The sequence below is a fragment of the Callospermophilus lateralis genome, chromosome 4 (genome assembly GCF_048772815.1).
Source record: "Callospermophilus lateralis isolate mCalLat2 chromosome 4, mCalLat2.hap1, whole genome shotgun sequence".
Classification (NCBI taxonomy): Eukaryota; Metazoa; Chordata; class Mammalia; order Rodentia; family Sciuridae; genus Callospermophilus; species Callospermophilus lateralis.
The window spans coordinates 116077181-116101170 of record NC_135308.1 but is presented as its reverse complement, the minus strand read 5'-3'; the positions used below and the strand labels follow the sequence as shown (position 1 = coordinate 116101170).

At 36.5% G+C, this 23990-nt stretch overlaps 1 protein-coding gene across 3 annotated transcripts in view; it reads right to left on the bottom strand.

Annotated features, from left to right (window-relative positions):
• Srgap1 (SLIT-ROBO Rho GTPase activating protein 1) overlaps positions 1-23990 on the bottom strand; it is a 279038-nt gene that overhangs the window by 70411 nt on the left and 184637 nt on the right. For all 3 annotated transcript variants that reach the window (XM_076854812.1, XM_076854814.1, XM_077109321.1), the window contains exons 7-8: positions 10800-11021; positions 8589-8690 (exon numbers count right to left, since the gene is read on the bottom strand). In XM_076854812.1, the coding sequence (XP_076710927.1) occupies positions 8589-8690; positions 10800-11021 (324 nt within the window). The remainder of the gene's footprint in view (positions 1-8588; positions 8691-10799; positions 11022-23990) is intronic.

The window sequence follows — 23990 nt, the reverse complement described above, 5'->3', positions numbered from 1 at the left end:
CACAGTATTTAGTGAATAAACAATACCAATCAGTACTAGTTTGGATGTTTAAAAAGGTCATTATGATAGGATTACTAAAAAGGGAAAAAGGAATGTAAGAGGCTTAATTATTTCTGGGAGTAAGCACAAAGCAAAAGACAGACGTTGTTGGAAAAAAGCATACTTGAGATCATTTTAAAAAATAATGCTGTAAATAATTACTTTAAGGAGGTCATGATTACATATATATAGTCAAATGGGTTCTTGTGGCTTGTGGGAAAATTTCTAATGACAGCATCATGCATGAGTTTTTTAAAGTATAATATCTCAAACTAATAGATGTGTGTATAATATCTCAAACTAATAATGTTGTGTCCACCGAAAACTAAAAAATAAATATTAAAAAATTCTCTTATGACTTATGACTCAAAATGTGGCTCTGGTAATGACAAATACAGTATCAGAAAATATGAAAAGTCTCCGTAAAATTGTGAGAATGAAAAATAAACCATATTTCTAAATTAAAACATAATTTTATATATGATTTTAAATACTTAAGAATAATTAATAATTAAATGTTGAAGGTATTTGACTATTTTATAGCTCTTTAGGTTTTATAGTCACATTAAAAAAATGAAAGCCTTTTACTTACGCCTACATATAGCAAGTGAAATGTCATTAAATAAGCATGATTACTACTTTATTCAACTACACTCTTGATACTTACAAATGTGTAAGAAAGCACTGGTGAGAGATTAGACTGTGCCATCTGAGGAGGTCGCAGAAGACAGAACTGAAGAGGTAAGTTCTGAGCCAGGTGTTGAAGAATAAGTAAAAATTCACTGGAAAAAAGGGTGCTCCAGGTAGAAGAAGCGAGAAGCCCCAGCAGCCCCTTTGGGCTACAACAACTAGGTTTATGTGGGTAAAAGGAGAACGTTTAGAGGAGATAAACTGCTATAATAAGGCCCTAATACCTCACTCTCAATTGAGGATCACTAGGGAGCCACTGATATCTATAAGGAATGGGAGTGACAGTTCAGAGTTCATTTTTTTTTTTTTTTTAAGTACAGGGGATTGAACAGGGGATATTTTTTTTAAGTACAGGGGCACTCAACCACTGAGCCCCATCTCCAGCCCTATTTTGTATTTTATTTAGAGACAGGGTCTCACTGAGATGCTTAGCATCTCGCTATTGCTGAGGCCGGCTTTGAATTCAAGATCCTCTAGTCTCAGCCTCCCCAGCCACTGGAATTACAGGCATGCACCACCAAGCCTGGCTTAGAGTTATATTTTTAAAGAAATCCCTGACCTCATGAACAATAAAAGGGAAAGACACAGAAGGTGGGAATGTGAGCCAGGAGACCTTGGTTAAGAGATGATCGTAAGTACCATTGGGAATGAAGATGCTGGGACACCTTTGAAAAGCACTGAAGCAACAGAAGTGGAGGGCTCATCTTTTTTTTTTTTTGAAATGGTTTAAATGAAAAACAAACTAGAAGTAACTACATAAAGCACAGCAAAACTTCAAAGGATATAGAAAGTTGAAAGGTACATAATATTCTTAAGATTTTGGTGGAGTGTAAAATCAAAATTATGTGAGGTGTGATAAGGTTAATTAGGCTTCTAATTAAAACACAGTGCCAATTAAAATTAAGACAAAAGAAAAAGCTCCCAAAACCAAAAATAGGGAAAAAAGGAAAATCACCCAAACCAAACAAAAAGTCATCATGGCCTAAAATAAAAATCTGCATTTATTGTTTGCATTAAAATAATCTACAATTTTTTGGAATTTGGCAGTTAAAGTATATTCACAGGGCAGGTGTGGTGGCAGATGCCTGTAATGTCAGCTAATGGGAGGCTGAGGCAGGAGGATAGAAAGTTCAAGGCCAGAATGAGCAACCTAGTCAGACCCTGTATCAAAATTTTAAAATTCAACACAAAAAAGCTGGATATAGCTCAGTGATAGAGCAAGCCTGGGTTCAATCTCTAGTATCCTCAAAATAAAGTATGTTGACATAGTTTAGATGGCTTTAGAACAAAGATTCACTAGAACCATGTTCTGGTGGGTAGGAAAACCAGACACAGCACCAGTATCCAATGCACACGTACAGAATATGCACATAAGAATCAAATTAACGTTTTCTTTCATTTTTTTCAACTTCTTTCTTAGAAGCAATGGTGTTACAAGCACATTTGGGATTGTCCAGAAGAATAAAGGATGTGACAGAAATCACCATATACTACGGGTGAGACTACATGTCATTCCATGGAATGCTCTTGAAGAATAACACCAGCTCCTGACACATGATGCCATGGGAATGGGTGGGGTGGGAATACAACGAAGCAAACACAAGGCTTGTGCTAACTTCACATCAGCAGAAAGAAAATTCGGTTGGCTTTGGTAGGGGGAGAGGTCAAAGACTTGACAAGGAATTCGTGAAAATCCAAGGTGTACATCTACTGCACCAAGGAGCCGTCCAGGCAGCCTGTACTCTATCTGGGCATGGAAATGAATGATGGAGAAGTGGTCCCTTCTGCTGGCCTTTTGTAGACTGGCTCTCTACCCCTTCCCCCAGGACATTACAACTTTTTGGGAGAAAAAGAAAGTCTTTTGGGGATATCATTTCCCAAATAGAAATTAGTTTTGTAGGACAAATCATGGACTTAATTGACAGAAATCAACTGTCTCACAGTTCTGGAGGCTAAATATTCAAAATAAAGGTGTGTGCCTGTGCGTTGGTTCCTTCTGATTCTGAGAGGGAAGGATATGCTTCAGGCCTCTCTTTGGCTTGTAGATGGCTGTCTTCTTATTCCCGCGTCTCTTCATATCATCTTCTCTTTATTTGTGTTTGTGTCTAAATTTTCGTTTTTTTATATGGACACCACTCATATTGGGCTAAGGACTTACCCTAATGACTTCACTCTAATTTGATGGCCTCTGTTAAGACCTTTTCTTAATTCTGAGTCACTAGGGGCTAAGACTTTCCTATGTGAATTTGGGGGTAACACAATTCATGCTGTGACACAGGCAACACTATCTGATGGCACTGTGCCTTGCACCTTGCATCAGATGCAGGCCTATTCATCCTCTAAGATCCATCACTGTCTCTGCAAAGGTGACCCTCATCCTTCCTTCCCCTACTCACTTAATTACTCCCTCCTTCACCATTACCGACCTTGTATGAATTTCAATTACAGCACTGTGTCATTTCAGATGTATTAAAAATTAGCAGAAAGGAACCATTCACACATGCACATTAATACCATAGTTAATTAGCTTATGGTACACAAACATAGTGTTAATGCAGGCTACAGTTGGCAAAATGGAGGAGCAGAGAGACAGTATCTTGTCCTGGCCTTCCCTTGTTCCTCGGCCTGTGACACAGGTGCAGACACCTATGTTGGGTAAGGTGTTACCAGATCTGAAAAGCTAGTTCAATCATTGCTGCCCTACAAATTTGAGGGCAGGGGGTCACATCACCATTCCAGAGGAATTCACACTATTAATCTATGTTTCTGCATTTAAGTAGACCTTTACAAATACAGATATCTCCTAATTTTTGGAACAAAAGTCATTTTCTCAACAACGATATAACTTAAGGAACAAAACAGCTTCATTGCCCAGGGGCTCTCTGAACAAAATCTCTGCCTTCAGCTGTGCCTCTGAAAATCTGTTTTCCTGCAGTCTACCCTGCCTCTGATGTAATGGCCCATGGGGTACACCCAATACTGACTGTGATTTAAGGAGCATGATCCTAAATTCATTTCTCACAAGTTTAGAGGTCAATTTTCTGCCTATACTGGGTTTAATTTGAAGTCAGGGATAGCTTATTAATCTAGTTCCAGTGACTAGCACAATGCTTGGACCACATTAGATTATCAGAAAATGTTTGTTGAAAGAATGGCAAAAGTTAAAATCATCCTATTTTCAAACACATGGATGCCAAAGAATGCCAACATACCAGCAATGGGTGGTTTCTTTGTTGAGAGTCATTCTGAGCTCCGCCATTTTCTTTAGGGTACCATATGCCTTTTGTACCCTTTCTAGAAACTGTCCTCATTCACCTTGGGGTTCTTCTGGGTTAGGGCCCTCCCTTCAGTGAGTTCAAGCTTATTTTAAACCAAAAATATTAATATGTTTGTAGTGGAAGTCAATCCTGTTTTCAATTTTGGCCAAGATAATAATATCACTCAAGGGATTGAATAGCAGGTATCTTTCAGTTAGGTTCTCAGGTTCCCTCATTAGTAGAAGGTTACAGGAAAGTTGGAGATGCTTAAATAAGTATAATTAGAGTTCAAGGCCACAGAGAAGATATAAAACAGCCATTATAACTAAGTAGTTTTCAAGCTCCATATCTCATACTGTTTTAGAAGATTTTGAGAATTTCCCGTGAGGGTTTGTGATTTATGTGATCTGGGATTGTGCTGCAGTCATTGGTAGTACAGGCAGTTTGGAGGGGAAATGTGATTTTTCTATCCTAGGTATTGAGAAATAAAACTGAAATAACTCTTACTTCCCTCAATTACCCATGTCATGAAAACTGTCTCAGTGTTTGCCTAAAATCTTGCACATTATTGTTGAAAATATCTCATGTAAGGAATATATCTTTGGAACAGTTTGTGAAACACTTCTTAGCAAGCTGCTGGTGAAAGATTTTAAGTGGGCTAGGAAAATTTATGAGGGGATATTAGTTCATTAAACACTACTGCAAATTGGTTGTTGGAATTTCAAGCTTCCTTTTTTTCAGGGTGGTAAATCTACTGGCATAATTTAAGAATTCAGTTGTTCCACCTGTGAGAAGGTTCTACACAGAGCAAAGAATTGATAGGCTGATGAAAACTGTATTTTCTGGACCAAATGGTCCAGAAATGTGACAAAGTGCTTAAAACTGACATTGTCCTAAGAAATCTGAAGGACAGAGTTGCTTTACTTTGTGTCATTCATTTTCCTTTTTCTTTGGCTGTGCGATGGAAGGAAGGAGGAATTCTAAGAAAAGGGAGCTATAAAATCTGGGGAATTGCTCCAGAGATTAGCTTTAAAAGAAAGCAGCAACAGGAACAACCCCTCAGCAGAAATCCCTATGACAAAACTTAAAAGCAAACTTTGAGAAAGCAGACACAAGACTGTGTGACATTAGGTCAGAAAGAGTTTTGAAAATGTTTATAACGAGAATAGTATCAATGATTACTTAGATTGAGTTTGCTTTTAAAGTGTTGACTTTAAGAGTAATGTTTATTACTGCTTCAGTTTTAATAAAAAGATTATCATCTTAAGTAAATAAAAAGAAAACCAAAAGTTGAGCAGAAGTTGTGGGGCAGCAGACTTTTATCTACCAATACTCTTGGACTCACTGGGAGTTGCAATCACCAGACTGAGTTACCATGGATGCAAATGTACTACATAAAAAAATGAAACTGAAAGCGCATTAAAAAAATTAACAGGTAAAGGTAGAGTTGTGAAGTGACAATAAATGTCAATCCATTCTGAATTTCCATCCTCAAACTTAATTAACTCCTCCACAAACCTTTGTGTCATTTCAGATTTTACTACTTACGAGTATATGGAAGCCATTTCACAAATGTTTGTATCTTTGTTTTTAAGGGTCAACCAAGAAATAACTGAGGCAAGTGGGCAAGGTGGAGAGCAAGGTAAAGGGGAAGTGCATCCTGTCTGAGGGGAGCATTCCTTGCTCAGCTCCAGCCTGTTATTCTCCTGCAGAGGTACAGTAATTTTCTTTTTCTTTTTGAGCAAGATATTAATAGTTTTATGCAAAACTCCCATTTTTAAGTGACAGCACTAACTTTAAAAAAAGAAGCACAGTAGAACAAAGAAAATTTGTCCACAGGTCAAAAATGCTCTGGGGGCTTTCAGCCTAGAAAGTCCCTTGAAGGGGACCCCCTACAGTCCAGTGCTGCTCACTATTTATAGTAAGAAGTCTTAAGATTTGGTGAAGAGCTTCATGTTCTGCTTAACGTCAGTGTCCCTGCTTTTGCATACATGGATGAAATTATTCCTCAATGTTGATGCTTTCGCTGGGCAGTTGTAATTGTTTTTAGTTAATTGAAGTCTTTCCAGTAAATTTTGGACAGAGGCAGAGAATTATTCTGTGTTTCTTTACTTGCAATTTGGGTTTGATACCAATATGTCACTTTTCTGCCCTTGCTTGTATCAGAGGAGAATAGCGGCAAATCCCTTATTTATGGTAGAGGAAAGAGCTACCCAGGGATTCCAAATCAGCAAAGATGGCTGTTGTTCCTAAGCAAATTACTTGTTGCAGTCAATGGCTCTCTTAATCTACTCAGAAGCTCATTATCACTTATCCATCTTTGTGTTCCCCATACCTGGCAAAATACCTGGAATGCCAAAGGTGCTTGGAAAATATTCTTGCACTGAAATTAACTGCACAACAGTAAGAAAACTCCTTGACTCGCTGGACTCTCAAACCCTCCTGTCATGTGACTTTGCCTTCACCATCAGCTCATCCCCATGGAGATCCAGGCTGTCAACCAAACTGCTCTATCTTCCCAGTATACCTTGAGATATACTGAAACATCTTTTCCTCCTTCTGTACCTGTAGAAACCTACTGATTACCAAAACCCTAATTTAAATCTTCCTTTCTTTGAAAATACCATTTTATTGCAGCAAACTTTGTTCTGTATCTAACAAATCATAAACCACTAGTCATGCTTGCAGGGAACGTCAAGACAATCCAATTCATTTGCCTCTACAGCTAATTTTTTAAAGTCAACCCTCAAAAAGTACTGCCTGACTCTCCCAGTTTATAGGGACACTGCGCTTCTCCATGTTAAGTTTATTATGGGAAATATCAAGGATTACAAACTCAAAGGCTTACAAAAGCCAGACAGATAACATAAATAGAATAAATGTAAGAAGACTGGAAAATGAATGACTTACAGACAAGTGAATTCAGATACCCTAGCTCTTTAGTTCATGAGGCAACCCAGGGCCAGAGTTGCCAGATTTTTCTGTGCTTTTTTTCTTTTATAAGCCAAAACTTTGGAAGCCAAACAAAACAGGTCTGTGGGTTGCCAGTTTCGACCTTGGGTATAACACTTTATTTTCCTAGAGTTTAGGAATGTTTTTCAAATAAAACAGCAGGAGGATATGCTTGAAAAACATTGGAAGCCACTAGATATACAAAATAGATCTTCCAGGATCCAAGAAACTGCATTTGACAAGTATTTTGTGTTGCCTAGCCCAAACCCTAAGCTCTAAAACACTACCTAAAGGACAGCAATACTTCCCTGTTGGAAAGGCCCATTTGTGGGACTTTATTACATAGAGTTCACATTGGCTGCATCTTGAGTAAGGGTTGGTTTGGTTCCTCCAGTAAGAATAGAAGTCTGAAAGCTATGATGAGTGTTAATCAAATTATAAAGGTCTAGAAAAAGTGGTCACTCTTTCTTAACAGAAATGCACATAGCTCAAAACACCCCAGCTGAATTAAAATAAAACAGGATACTAAAGTGAATTTTGAAAATTAATTTTATCTATGTGGGTTTGTTTTTCTCTTTCTGTTCCACATTCCTTCTTTTTGGGAATTTTCTGTCTCTAGAAATACATTATTTCTGTTGGGGTTGTCAATCAAAGGGGTCTATGAGTGGCACAATATTTAGGCTGGCAAAACAAGAGAATCAAGTATGCATGACTTAATCCCAGCCAATGAAGAGGAAGCTTTTTTTTTCAGAGATAAGGATGTGGGCTGGGTGAGATGGCAAGCTGTAAGTGACCATGTAGTTTGGGATGTATGCCCCAAATCCCACCAATGCATATGAACAAATCACTTCGGAGAGTGGGGGGGAGATTCCTGATAATAAAATCTAATCATGTCTGAGGCTACTGCAAACCTTGATCAACAAGTTAACTATTTGACTTTTTGACTTGAGTATCTTTGACTGGTCCTATAAATTATAACCGAAAGCCTTGGCTAATATAAGAAACATTCATGGTTCATGTTTTTATTTTAGGAGAATGTGGATCCAATTAAGTTAATTTCAGAAATAGGCATCTAAATAGCTGAATTGTTAACTGCATCTTCTCTTTCTCTCTCTCTCTCATGTATATTCATAATTCACATTTGCATATTCTATCCTTTAAAATATATGAATGTCAGCAAATAAACACTTTTCTCTCCCTATTTCAAAATATGATCTTTGTACTAATTTTATAAGTAATGCCATGGTTAGTACCAAAAGTTTGGAGAACATGGAAAATCATAAAGAAAAATAAAACAATAACTACTGATTTCAAAAGTTAGGATTAAATTAATTTGTCAGTCAAAAGTTGTCTTCTACACATGATTACATATTTTTGGACACATATGTGAATTAGACATTTCATGGAATTATTTCCAGTATGAATTATAATTTAGGAAAACAAGGTATGTTTACATATATAGTCAATGAATCTCTTTAAAATATTAATCTCTGCTTTTATCCTTTTTATAAAGAGTTTTGTAGGAACCTTGGTAGCTCAAAGTATAGGATGAAGACTGCACTTGGAACAGCAGGTATGCCTAGGTCACGTGAGCATGCCTTCTGCTTTGCCCTGGAGTTCCAGTACTGCTGGGGCAGAACAAATGCTCACCTCCTCATTCTCGATTTTGAGCGTGGCCAGGCGGGACTGCAGTTGTTGGTACCTGAGCATGAGCTCTGCCTGGACCGGCTGCTGGGCACTGACCTGACACACCTGATGGAGAATAAGAAACAGGAGTTACAAGGGGCATCACCAACCAGAAGCACAAGTGTCACACTGATTCTCTCAAGATTCCAGTTACATGTTACATCTTTTCTCCTCCTCCTCCTCCTTTGGTTCAAGGGATTGAACTGAGGGGCACTTAACCACTGATCCACATCCTAGTCCTTTTTATTTTGAGACAGGGTCTTGATCATTTGTTGAGTGTCCTTGAACTTGTGATCCTCCTGCCTCACCCTCCCAAGTTGTCAGGATTACACGCGTGTGCCACCACGCCCGGCACATCTTTACTTTTATCAGCCACCTCAAAAACTTTGGTTTTAAATAGAGACTTGGATATAAGTGGCAATCGTGGAGAGCAGCTGCCTGGCTTGGCTATGACTGGGAAGACAGCAGCTGTCGGAAGCACTGCTCTGAGAACAGGCGCTCCTGAGATGGAGCTCTGATGCTGGAGCCTCGCTTGTGGAATCCTAATGACCACTGGGCAGAGGGCAGAGTGCAAAGGATGATCCAGGGGATTTTACAGGTGAAGTAATGAAGGCATAGGCCTTTCTGGACAGTGTGGGATCTGGAGACAGCCAGTTGTGCTTGAATCCCAGCTCTGCCATCAACTAGCTGAGTGCCTGTGGCAAGTTATAAAACCTCATTTTCCTCATCTGTCAAATGGAAAGTTTCTACACTACAAAGCTGGCATGAAATGAGACAATATATTCAAAAGCACTTAGAAGGGTGCCTGGCCCATAGTAAAAACTCAGAAAATGTGAATGCCTATTTTTAGCATCTTTCAACCATAGCTTCACTAGCTAATATCAGTCAATTTTATTATTTACCATTATACTGAAGAGGCAACTCATCCTAGGCTTTGGTAGAACATGTTTTAGCCATCATTTCAGTTATGAAAAATAATCAGAATTTGAGTATTATTCAATGACACCAGAAATAATGTCTTTTTATCTTCCTTGTCAGCATTTAATGGTGCCTCCAAAACATCATAGAGATTACTGGCCCCTGGAAGAACTGGCCATAAAAAAGGGCAACAGATCCACTTTATTAAAATAATAACAAACCCATTGACATACAGTTGAAGTCAGTTATCTGTGACATTTTATCATTCTACGTTTAACATATACACAACTGAAAAAATGAACACAACAACCATTTGGTTTGGGAAGATAACATCGGGTGGGATAAATCATTCATCTTATTTGTTAAAATTCATGTGTTACTGAGAAGAACTACAGGTTCAGTATTCTTTATCTGAATGTTTGGGACTAGAATTGTTTTGGATTTTAGTTCTTTGGATTTCGGGATGTTTGCATTAATCCCTACCAGTTAGTTGAGCATTCCTAATGTGAAAATTCTAAATCTAAAATGTTCCAAAATCTGAAGCTTTTTGAGCACTGGCACTCAAAAAGATTCAGATTTTGAAGCATTTCAGATATTTGGATTAAGGATGCTTGACTTATACTTACCATTTATAGACAAGTAATTTATTTAACAAAAGTAAAATCAGATTAGAAATATAGCTGGCAAACACACATATATCTTACACATCTAAATACTAGGTGTTTCAAATAAAGACATGAAAGAAACTTCCATGAATATTATAACTGCATCTATTTTTAAAAGCAGACCATCACTACAATAAGCTAAAATGGAATCAACTTGAGTCTTAAAAAATGTTTTGTACTTTTTCCTCCCTCTTCCTTTTGCCAGCTATTTGCAATTATTTTTCTTTATAAAGATCTTTAAATCAGTATTATAAGGAGTCTTTAGAAAGATTCTATTGAGTCTGTAAGATGTTTGGTTTTTAATTTTAATTTGAATGTTCTGAGGTGGAGGAAGACTTCTCCAACTATTCTGGAATGATTTGGGACTTAAACCCAGACAAATGTGCACATTTATCTGTTTGGCATTTGAGTGTTCAACCTTTGTTTTAAAAGGTGGTAATGGTTGGTCTTAATATATTACTATTCTGAGATCTTGTGCAAAGGCAAAAGAGAGAAAATGAAAGGGAATTTTTACAACTGTTGGGTTATAACAGATGAGGAGAAGTATAAATGAACAGACAATTCATTAATTTTAAAATTTTCAATTACTGACCTCATCACCCATGTGAGACTGAAACTCAAACTTCATTGGTGGACAGAATGCAGCAGGGTACATCTCCATGAATCTCTGTTTATCACTCCTTGGCTCTAAATTGTCAACTGCATTCTCGATGATGTCTAGGCCCTCGTGTCTGGAGGTTTCAAGGTTATACTCAGCAGAGAGATATGTTCTTAGTGCTCTGTTCAGACTTGCATGGTAGCCAAGATCACAGCACTTAAAAAAAACAGAAGAACACCATATATAAAAGTTAACTTAAAATCGATCAAAGACCTAAATGTGAGACCTATCAGCACAGACTCTTGGGAAAAAACATAGGGATAAACATCATGATATTGAATTAGACATTGTTTTCTTGGATGCGATATCAAAAGTGCAAGAGCCAAAGGAAAAAAGGAAAATAAATTTGATTTCTTCAAAATGGACAGTTGTTGTGCTTTAAAAGTTACCATCAGGAGGGCTGGGGTTGTGACTCAGTGATAGAGCACTTGCCTAGCACATGCTAGACGCTGGGTTCAATCCTCAGCACCACATAAAATAAATAAATAAATAAATAAATAAATAAAACAAAGGTATTGTGTTGAACTACAACTAAATATATGTATTTTGACTACCAGGAAACCGAGATAAGAGATTTGTAAGACTATATAAAGAACCCTTCCAACTCCATAATACAGAGAAAAATACCCTAATTTAAAATGGGGGCAGTGGATCTGAAGAAGAAGATATAGAAATGGTCAATCATATGAAAAAATGGTCAAAATCACTGTCATGGAGATGCAAATAAAAACCACAATGGGTCACCATGTACACTCCTTAGGATGGTTACAATCAAAAGACAGATATCAGCAGGTTTCAGTGTAGAGGAGTTGCAACCCTTGCACAGTCTGGCAGTTCTTCAAGAGGTTAAACATACCATTTCCATAGGACTCAGAAAATCCATTCTTAGGTATGTATCTAAGAGAAATGAAAACATATTTCCACACAAGAACTTGTACATGAACGTTTATAGCAGTTTTATTCATAATAGCTAAAAAGCTGAAATAGCTTAAATGTCCACTAATCACTGAACGAATAAACTGTGGTATAGTCATATAGTAAAGCATTATTTCTCCACAAAAGGAACAAAGTCCTGATACACGCCACATGGATCAACTTTGAGTAGATTATGCTATGTGAAAGACAGTTGCAAAAGACCATGTATTATATGAGTCCATATATGGTATGTATAAAATAGATACATCTACAGAGACAGAAAGTAGTTTCTTGTTTGTCTAGGGCTGGAGGCACAGAAGAATGGTATGGGAGAGGGTGATAGCTGAGGGGTACAGAATTTCTTCTTGTAGTATTAAAAAGTTCCTAAAATTGATTGTGATGATAGGTATACATACTGTGAATATCCTAGAAGTCATTGTAGATTTAATGGGTGAACTGTATGGTATATGAATTTAAATCTCAATAAACCCGCTAAAAGTTTTTAAAAAGTATAGTCAAATATTGAATGAAATAATGAAAAATGGTATTCAAGTTTCAGTCATGAAATACTGTGATTGATACAATAATTTGTTAAATTCTTCCAAGCTGCAAATAACCTAACTGGAATCTTTTAGGATTTGTATGCTTTACAGAAGACTCAAGAATAACGTGTACCTTCTTACAAGTACAAGAAGAGGTTTGAATCTGTCACAATAGTCCACAAATGCCTTCCCTCTTATTCCCAGAATAAAATTCTTAAACAGAAAATGATTTTCAAAGTCTTCTTTTTGCAGACCTAATTTTGTTCACTATGCCTAGGAATAAAACTTTGAGATTCTTGAGTCTTCATTACCTTTAATTTACATTTATATTTAGTTTTTCATGTTGCATTTTAAGCAAATCTAGTTTAAAAGTAGTATATCACTCTAGAAATTAGTTTTTAATTATTGACAGCAGAATTTTAAATTTGGATATAAAGGCAGTATAAATCCCTTAAAAAGAAAACAAGTGATTTTTAAATGGACAAAACCAGGTCATCTCCAAACTGTTCTAATGAAGTTCAATCAATTCATTTTGATTTAATTCAACTCATTAATTGGCCAGGAGCCAGGGAATATGCTGGGCTTCAGGCATATTAAGACTGGAACACAGTAAAATACCTCCATCCTCAAGGAAATTGAATATAATCTGTTCATTAGTTTGCTACAAAAATAGGAGTAGAGGGTGCACAGGGGAAGCAGCCTTTATACAAAGGATGCATCCCCCAGGATGCGAACCAGGAACACAGCCTTTGTGAAGGTACATGTTCAACCACTAAGCTGTCTTTGACAAACCAAATGCCAACCTACAGAATTCTACCCTTCACCCTCAAATTTCCAAATTATTGTATTTGGAATTTTTATGTAAAGATACTCTAAACCACTGCTATTTATAATTTGGTCTGTGTTCAGCAGCAGTAGCATCACCAGGGGCTTATAAAAAATGCAGAATTTTGGTTCACACCCCTGACATGCCAATTCAGGACCTAAAGTTTTTAAAAGGATCCACAGGTTAATCATATGCACAAAGTCTGAGAGGAGCTGTCTCAGATGATGATGATCAAGAGAAAAGGTCCTGTAACCCACTCCTTTGGGGGTGCTATTTCCCCATGCCAGCAAGAGGACTTGATGACTGGATTTGAACAATTGGAAAGTAGCTATGATATCACAATTACGAATATAAACAAAATACAATTGTGAAATGCAGTGATCAGTCTTACCATTAATACATTTCCAAAAAAATCAGCTGCACTCAAACAGAAAATGATTCTTTTTTTTTTTTTTTTTGGTTAATTTAGAAATTCTCATCTCAAATGAACAAAGTCCTCTTTTATTCTTCTTGCTCCTCACAATCCATAATGGTTCTATGTAGCAGTTTTATACACATCAGAAGGACTGAAAATTCATTCTATTTTCAGTAATACCTTATTTTATGAAAACATGAACTTGTAAAGGAAAGTCTCTCTCTCTCTCTCTCTCTCTCCTCTCTCTCTCTCTCTCTCTCTCTCTCTCTCTCTCTTTCTCTACTGGTGCTTAAAAACATCCAACTATTCCAAAAGAAGGCAGATTCCACTTGATTATAAGGAAGCAGAAGAGACAAGTTGGTTCATTTTATGGGTATCGATCCCAATGGGACTCAATAAAAAAGTTGAAATTGAGGGAAAAGAAAGTCAGAGAAAAGTTTATTTTCCCTTAAAAAAGCCAAGTCTCTTATAACTTGAAGATAGAAGGAAACAGGGGGGAGAATAAAAAGAAAGCAATCTAATTAATCCCAATTACCTCACTTGGAGCTCTGAAAAAATACCTACTAAGTTTTCAGTAATTCCAGACTTAAAGAGTTCACTCCACAAATATCTGAGTGTGGCTTCTTTAGGGAAGAAATGTCAAGACTACAAAAGCATCATGTGTTTCCATACTCAGCGTGCCAGGTGGATTCTGTCTGGCTGAACCCAGTGAGAGGCTGGGAGGACCTCACATGTGGCTTAGTAACTCATCTAGGCGACTCTCCAGGAACCTTTTGGACTTGCACTGCTGTACTTAGGAGGTTTCCATGAGGAGTTTGATGGGCAATTTCCTTCTCTGACCCCTAGGGTACCTGTCAGTCTTTAAGGTCACTAATTGGCATAATTTTATTAATTCTGATACACTGCATTTTTACACTCTCAGGTTTTTTTTATTAGTTGCTCATGACAATAAATGATCTTGACATATCATACATTTGATTCAAATGGGGTATGAATTCTCATTTTTCCAAGTGTACAGGTTGCAGGATCACATTGGTTATACAGCCATGTATATACATACAGCAATACTAGTGTCTATTGTATTCTGCTGTCCTTCCTGTCCTCCCATGGTACATGTCAGTCTTTAAGGTCACTAATTGGTATAATTTTATTAATTCTGATACACTGCATTTTTACACTCTCAGGTTTTTTTTTCAAAAATATTTTTAGTTGTAGATGGAGGCAATACCTTTGTTTATTTATTTTTATGTGATGCTGAGGATTGAACTCAGTGCCTCACATGTGCTAGACAAGTGCTGTACTGCTGAGCCACAACCCCAGCCCTACACTCTCAGTTTTTAAAGCATCTTGAAAGCAAAAAGAAACCAGGAATGGAAAAATGTTATTCTTTGAGGTTCCGTGAGATAGCAAGGCTAGCCACAGAATCATCTTTTTTCTAAACCAGAAGCTGAAGCGACACTGGCTGTGTAAGATTCAAGATAATTTGGTTTAAAAGGTCTAAAGTAGTTCTATGGAGTTTATGGATTATTAATAGGATATGAAAAGTCAGCTTCTGCATAAAGAGTTGAGTTATATAACCCAAGTTCATTTAATGATGAAAATACATAAGAAACCAATAAAATATTTCATGCAAACAAAACAGTGTTATTCTGATGGATGAAAAACTCTGAATGAATACATAAAATTATGGATCAAAACTAAAGGAGGAAAGATTGTTGGAAGCAGTTGAGTATATATAAATATTTTAAAAATATCTCAAGAGCCGCCAAGATAGATTCCACAAAGTATTAGCCTAAATCATCACAGTAAGCTAATTTTGTTAGGCAAAAGAGTTGAGAATAGAATCAAAATGAAGATGAAATCCAAGTATTGAGAACTGTGACAAACACTTTATCTTGTCCCAAACCCTGAGGGCCAGCTGAAGTTTATGTGGTGGGTATCATGTTAGGGCAACTGGATCACAGCTGGTCAGAAGGGCACCTTTTCTTTTTCTTTTTCAATCTTTTTTTTTTTTTTTTTTTTTTTTTTAGAGAGAGAGAATTTTTTTAACATTTATTTTTTAGTTTTCGGTGGACACAACATCTTAGTTTGTATGTGGTGCTAAGGATCGAACCCGGGCTGCACGCATGCCAGGCGAGCGCGCTACCACTTGAGCCACATCCCCAGCCCTTTTTCTTTTTTGTGTAACTGCATAACATTTAGCCCTGCTGAGGTAGAAGTTTACTAGCAATACGGGAGTTGCTGTAATGAAAAGGCAGAGGAAAGAAGTCCAAATTTATGTTTCTAGAACACTAACAGCCAATGTTGTTTGCCAGGGTAGTCCTAGAAATGGCTGGAGGGCAGCCCCAAGTTCCCACATGACTCCAGAATTAAGCAGGTATCATGAGAATGGAAGTGTTCCACTTTTTAGAATAGAAATATTCTACTTTAACTTCTGTGTTCTAGCCTTTGGGAGACTTTGCTGGTTCTTCTCGGTCTCTTCTCTGGGTGTTAATAAGCTTGGCTTGAACCATTGCAGAGCTATGGATATTGGGGAAAGATTCTGTCTACCCCTTATTTTGTATTTTTCTTTCTTTCTTTTTTTTTTTTTTTTAAATAGTGCAACCAAAGCAAATTGATTGTAAAAATGGATAGCTTTCACATGACTGTGAGTGGCTTCAAAGGACCAGAAGGAGGATAAGTCTGGAGGTTGTTGTTGTTGGTTCTTTTTTTTTGTATTGGTGATCTAACCTAGGGGCACTTTACCACCCAGCCCTTTTTTATTTTGAGACAAGGTCTTGCTAAGTTGCTGAGGGTCTGGCTAAATTGCTGAGGATGCCCTCTAACTTGCCATCCCCTGACTCAGCCTACTGAGTTGCTGGGTTTACAGGCATGCACTACTGTGCCCAGCCCAGAGCTTTAACGTTAGGAGTCAAATGAATACAGTGCACTTCTTCCAAATAAATTATCTCTTTGTCCTTCACTATTTTCCTCTCTAACCATTTAGTATTTTACCCAAGAAACTACAAACACATTTTGTGAGAGACAGGCATCTCCCAGGACTAAGCTAGATGTCTAAACTCTACAGGCCACTTTCGTACACCTGTTTTCATGTCTGTGTTCCTGATGGTCCACAGATGGCTGGCAGTTCATTTTTTTGCTGCTACTTTAACTGTAGCCAAGCATTTAGAAAACAATGTTTTGGGTTTTCTCTTAAGTACTAAAAAGGTCATAATGGTACATCTATGTGATAGGAGAAGACAAAAAGCCAGAAGGAGAAGAACTGTTGTAGCCCCTGCCTGAGCCAATGAGCATGCTGAACATCGTGCGTTGTTTAATGCATCTCCCACCCATCAGACTCATTTTTCCCAGGCCAAATCTTGGTAACCAGCCTGAATCAAATTAAGAGAGAGGAGAGAGAACAAACAAAGCAAGTCAAAGTAAATACAGACCATATGGTAAATTGATGGAGAAAAATAAAAAGTCCGAGGAATAGTACTAAGGCGGAAAGCGTGTTTGTTGGTGCCTTTTTATAGGACGGTTAAGGTGCAACACGGATGAGAAGGAATCAGACTTACAAGGTTCTGAAGGAGAGTACTGTAGCAAAAAGTGCAAAGCAAGAAAAAGTACAAAGCAAGACTCCAAGTAAGAAAATATTTGGTGGTTCTGTGGAATGGAAAGAAGGCGAGTGTCCCAGGAGCATGGTGTGGGGATAAAGTTGTAGGCAATGGCCGTGAGGGGCAGGCTGGCACCAGTTCATACAGGGTGTTGGTGAACAGTTTGGATTTATTCTAGGAAGAAGGAGAGGTCTTTCGAGAATTTTAAACAGGATCTACCACATCTGAGTTCTGTTTTTTTTTTTTTTTTTTAATACTCTGGCTGTTTGGGGAGGGAATAGATTTTTGGAAGACAGGGGAGGCAGCGGTAGACATATGAACTGCTACAATTCAGGTGAGAAAAGAAAAGCCTTTGTCTAGGAGATGGAGAGTGCAGGCAATGAGAAATGGCAAAGTGTGGGACAGTCAGGAGTTAGGAATGGCAGGATTTGCTGATGCATTTATATGTGGGGATAAGAGAAGTAGGTTTTGGCTTGTGTAAAGTGGGTGCAAAATGGTACCATTTTCTGAAAAAAATGGGTAAGAAGAAAGTTATGTATATGGAGGGTGAAGACGTATGGACAGAAATAAGAAGTTGTGTTATGGAAGCCTAAGATGATCAAGATGCCCACAAGACATCCAGTAAGAGGTGTCCAGAAGATAGCTGGGTATACAAATCTGAAGCCCAGGAAGATGATCAAGGCTGGTGATAAAAATCTAGGCGCTATCAGATGGTAATTAAGCCAAGGAAGAAAACAAAAGAAAGTGAGGATCATTCTTCAGGAGACTTTCAATATTCAGAGGTTCAGCCAAGAAGAATGAGCAAGTATGGAAGACTGAATGAAAAAAAAAGAAAGAAAGAAAAAAAGAAAGAAATAACAGCTTATGCCTCGGGAGGAAAACAGGTGTGTGCAGTTCCTTTGTGTGAAGGCCCATGGCATCTCCATTGGAAGGAACTTCAAATGCCAAGCCAAGTACTTCAGTCATCCAACTCATTAAAGTTTTAGAATATCCTTTCTAACACAATGGGATAAAAACATCCCTAAATTAGTTTACATGATCACTACAATCTCCTAACCCATTTAACATGATTTCTCTATAATCTTCCTAATAAGAGCTCAGGTCTAATGGAGAATACAGTATTACAATTTGGCAGATTTTCATGGATAAATCTTAATACCCTTGTGTATGGGAGAAAAGTCAAACTAATTAAGAAAACCCTGAACTCTGAATAAGTTGCTTTTTAATTAAACACATATCCCAAAAGACAAAAAGATAAGGCTAACAGCTTTAGCATAGCTGATTATTCAGAAATGATAAAATAAAGATGACATGGGATATATGATGCAATCTAATTTCAATCTCATCCTGTGTAAATGGCCAATAAAACATGTGTGACAGATATCCTTATGAAGAAAATTGGCTAGAGTAGGGCATTATTCCCTGGCAATATTCCACAACAGTAACAAAGATTTATCCTTCACGTTCCAAAGTGATCTGCAAACCTTTATAGGGAGAAGCTGGAGACCATGAAACTGTAGTGAAGGGACACAAATACTTCTGGGCAGGTGCTCTGGAACAAAGCACCAATAAAGTTTTATTATGGAGGACTTAGGTTCTTTGAATGCATTTTGAAGATGTAAAACTGGACAGGGAGAGGCTATATTAAGAGCAATGCAATCTTAAAACCAGTTGTTTTACAATTCCAAATTTGCAGAGTGGTGCATATATTATAGTTCACAGAATCTTAGCATTAAGACTTGTAACCTTTTTTAACTACTATTTTAGCAAACCATAATCTCTGGAAACTCTTAGCATTCAATTTCAAACATGTTTCCTGAATGACTTCTCTTTTGCATGTAACATATCCTAATTCTTTTTTTTTTTAAAGATGGACACAATATTTGTACTTTTATTTATTTTTACGTGATGCTGAGGATCGAACCCAGTGCCTCATGTGCGAAACAAGCATTCTACCTCTGAGCTATAACCCCAGCCCCACATCGTAATTCTTAATTGGTAAATTGTAGGCTATTTTGCATTTAATATGTGGGACAGCAATGATCATAGACAGAGAAACTACTATCTGCAAAACTAGAATCTCTTTTCCTCTACAATGATCCCTTTATTCCTCCAACCCAATTAATCTTTGTTCAGCTAATATTTGCAACATATTTCTTATAATTCATATTTATTCTTTAGAATGATATAATAAAAATCCTTATTTGCTGTGAAATTAACACTTTGATCCACTTCCCACTTGATTCCAAAAAGTTTTTGATCTACAACTAAAATTTACTTAGGACTTTCTTTAGAGACAGAAGAGAATCCCTCTTACCAGTCTTTCGTTTAAGTGTACTCTGGCTTAACTAATACTTGGTTCATTCTGTAAAGCAGGAATCTGAAAGCCAAATCCCTCCCATGCCCACTTTCTTACTTAAAATCTGTGGCTGCTTTTGCATAACAAGTGAAGAATTGTCCAGACTATATGGCTCACAAATCCTCAAATATTTACTTTCTGGCTCTTTCCAGAAAAAGTTGATCAACTCTAGCTCTAAAGTACAGCGACGAATATCAACAGGACTGTCAATACACACAGCTATCTAGATGGTCTCTAATATTCCTATACATTTCTGTTACAACACCTAATCTGTAGTAAGTTGTGCAATATTTGTTCCATTTATATTTATTATATTTTAATTAAATTATAATATTGATAACATTAATATATAAATTATATAATAATCATATTAAAATATATTGTATAATTATATGTTATATATAATTAATACACATTAATTATATATAACATATAATTTTATAATAATTATATAATATTAAATATTTGATGAAAGAAGCATGAAGGGAGTTGTTGGAAAGACTTAAGAGTAAACAAAAGTGCTATCAAATGAGGCAAAGTTATTGATAACTTTATCAGATTGTGAACGCATTGTAAATATCCAGGATTTTGTTTCTTTACATGAGAGAACTCAAGATTAGAAGTCATAGATAACACACAGTGGAAGAGATTTGTGCTAAGAAAGAGTTCTCAAAACTGTACAAAAGAGAAATCATAATATTGAAAGATTGGGAAATATAAATAATGTTGGTGAGCTTTTGGCCAAAAACATTTAAGGTATAAATTTTTATACCTTCCTATTTTTTCTTTTTAAAATATAAAAATATGCCCATACTTAAAGAATATTATAGAACATACACACTTCTTTTAATAAATAAAATATTATTATATATACTTCTTTTAAATAAACAAAATATTATTATCATATACAGTTCTTTTAAATAAACAAAATATTCTTATTATTTAAAATTTTTTTTTTAGTTGCATATGGACGCAATGCCTTGTTTTTACGTGGTGTTAGGGTCAAACCCAGTGCCTCACACTTACGGGGCAAGTGCCCTACTACAGAACTACAACTCCAGCCCCAAACAAAATATTATCGATATTTCAGAAGTTTCCAAAGTCCTCCTCAGTCATAACCCCTTTCCTTCTTCCTAGAGCTAGTTCAGTACCTGGAGCACCCAGAAATTTCTAAACTGTGTTTGGTACAATGCATTTAAATATTTTCAGTCAAAATAAAAGAAAGTTATCATTTTCTTCAATATATTACCCTCAACAAACTTTAGAGTTCTGATATCTAATGTCTTAAATAAGGACTTGATTAAGAAATTCATTTACCTACAAAGGTTATTAAAGTATTGTTTTCAGTAACAGAACTCAACATAAAATTAATTTATTCATCCCAAAAGGTACAATAAAAAATTTAAGATGTACTAAAAATAAATTCGAGTAGACCTCCAGTAACTACTATTTATAAATGATTAACACTGAGAGAGAACAAGAGAGAGGAGAGGGAGAGGAAGCAAGTAAGTGAGCTAATTCAAGGTAATATTGTTGAGCAAGGTAAAGTTTATCTAAAATAGAAAATATATTAGAATTATTAAATATTTTTGAAAACCAATAAATCACCTTTAAATACATAGAAAAGACTTTAACTATTCTATCAGTGTTGAATTATTAAAGTGTCTAGCTGTAGCAGTTAACAAGAGGGGATTTTATTAAAGAGGGGTCACTAGTATACATGTGAATTGATTAAAGTATTTTAAGGATTGTTATATTCCTTTTATGTATGTAATTAATTTATACTCTCAGAAAGGATTTTGTTGACTCAGAGCAAGTTAAAGCTCAGACATTTTTGAGTCTCAAATTAGTAGATTTCCAATTTAATAAAAATACAAATTCAGGAGATTTAAAAATATTTGTAATCTATTGTCACTATATGATGGAGGAATCAGAGTAACACCAGGCCAAGCCAGTTAATTTTACATTTGCCGCAGGAGGTTAAAACACATGTTGTTATGTGCCCACATAAGATACAGAGACTTCATCTATGATGTATTCAAAGTCAAAGTGGTTAACTTTAACCCATCAAGACGTAATCTAAGGTTCACTTTGTGGGAAATCTGCAAGGGTTGGAGAAACAGGATAAGTTTCTCCATCCGGGAGGTATTCAGACAAATCAGAAGCTGGGGCATTCCAAGTAACAACTGTCCATGACTCTTCCACAAGGGGCTTCACTAGATTAAAAACCAAAATAATATACAACAGAAAACTTATGGGTCACATGGTCCTGATTCAACAATTGATCCTAAATTTCATCTGATCTAGACATACACCAGCTTTGAAACCTATTTTTGGGTCAGAAATTGTAATATGGCCTGGTTATTAGATGACTTTTGAAATGGAAAGTCGGAGATCGTGAAAAAGCAGGTTAAAAAACTATATGTAAAATGTGATTTTGTACTCCTGAACTAAAACTGTGCATGTGGACACAGAGAAAGTCTTGATTTTAACGTTAATGATCCCAGGTGGTAAGAATGTGATCATTTCATTTTAGTGTATACTATTCTTAGTTTTCTACAATTTACATGTTTTGCTTCTGTAATAGTGAAATAATAGTTTGAAAACACATATTCTATGGAAAGTTTATATTAATTTTTGTGATACCATAAAAATTTTATTAGAAAAAGAGATTTTGACATGCGTAGAAGCTCAAGGGAAACTGGAGATTTATATAAAAAGGTCCAAATTTGAATTCTCTATAATGCTTTGATTTCATCAAGAAACATTTACTGCCTTTCATGTCATTTCTCATACAAAATACTATGCATTCAAGAGGTTGCTTGCCTTTTTCCTCCCTGAAGGTATAAAAATTCTTCTCATTATTATTAGATAGCTCGATATCAAATGCACTTTGTTAAATAAACCCACAAAGCATAAAGGATTCTAGGTACCTTTGCATAATAATCAACGTGTTTCTTTTTTTCACCAGGAGGGGTCAAACTTAATGGGTTTTAGGATCACCACTATATATGCAAATTGGATTTCTCAAAATAAGCAGCCATTTTAGAATGTACATATTCAGACTCTGATGCCTTAAAAATGACACAAGGAACAGAAAAATTATTTTCACTAAGAAAGCACTCAATTTCAGTTGACTATGACAGCAAACCAATTTCACGTTATTTCTTTCAAAATTCACATTTAAGTTATATTACTTGAGAATTGTTCACATTTTAAATTTAAGGCTGATCTTTAAATTTTTGACTTTTGAGAAAAATGAAAATCACTTGACATATTTAACCATCACTTATTTTCATCAGAGTTAATTATATCTGGAGGGAAAGAGATGTCTGAGTTTGAAGCCTACCACTTGGTATTATTGAATCCTTGAGCAAGTTATATACTCTGGCTAGCCTCAGATATTATGCTTTCTGTTTTTTAATCTATAAAATGGAAAAGACAGTATTCACCTTTTTGGTGAGATTATACTTGGAAACCTGCCTGTCACATAGTAAGAGCTCAATATCCATGAAAGTGATGGAGATTCTCATAGTTCTGACTTGGTCTTTCTGTCTTGTATATTCCAAGAACATTGAGGATGCTCCTTTGAATCTCCCCACAGAAGGCCAGTAGGCATCTCAATCATGCTATATGAAACAGAACTACAGCTCTTACTCTTCAATATCTTAATAAACAGCACTATCATTAAACTAATGCCATTTCTTTCTCCTTCTTCCACTTCTCCTTTGGTACTGGGGATTGAACCCAGGGGTACTTTGCCATTGAGCTACATCCCCATCCCTTTTTATTTTATTTTATTTTTTTTAAAACAGGGTCCTGCTAATTTGCTGAGTCTGGCCTCAAACTTGTGATCCTCTTACCTCAGCCTCCCAAATTCCTAGATTATTGGCAGGCACGGAGCCTGATTCATTTCTCTGGACCTGAATCTTAGTCATTTCTCTCCTCTTTTTCATCCACTATTATCAGATTTCCATCTGCAACCTTATGCATTTTGCATCCTACTACTTACAGGTCGATCACTGCCACACTAGTCCAAGCCAGAATCATTGGCCAACTACAAAAGACTCTTGATAAAGCTTTTGTGTTTATGCTTGACCTCCTGAGCTATTCAGTCTTTTTCTATTTGGCTACCCAGAATCTTTAAATGTAATCCAGCTGATGTCATTTCCTGCTCAAAACCATCTTTGAACAAAATACAAACCCTTCCACTGTCCAGAAGACCCTGGGATTGGTCTTCTGCTGATCTTCTCTCCTAGCATTTCCCTTCTCCCTCACTCAACTTTGGCCACACCGATCTCCTTTGCTATCCTGTGAGCATTGAGCTTCTGGAACACTCCACCTCTGCAGCTTTTGCCTTACCAGTCCTTCCCTTGATGGCTGTGTGGCTCTCCAGCTCACTTCTCCATTCAAAGGCCAGGCTTTTCCTGATCACCCCATCAAAAGAAGCATTCCCTCAGCTCTGTTCTATT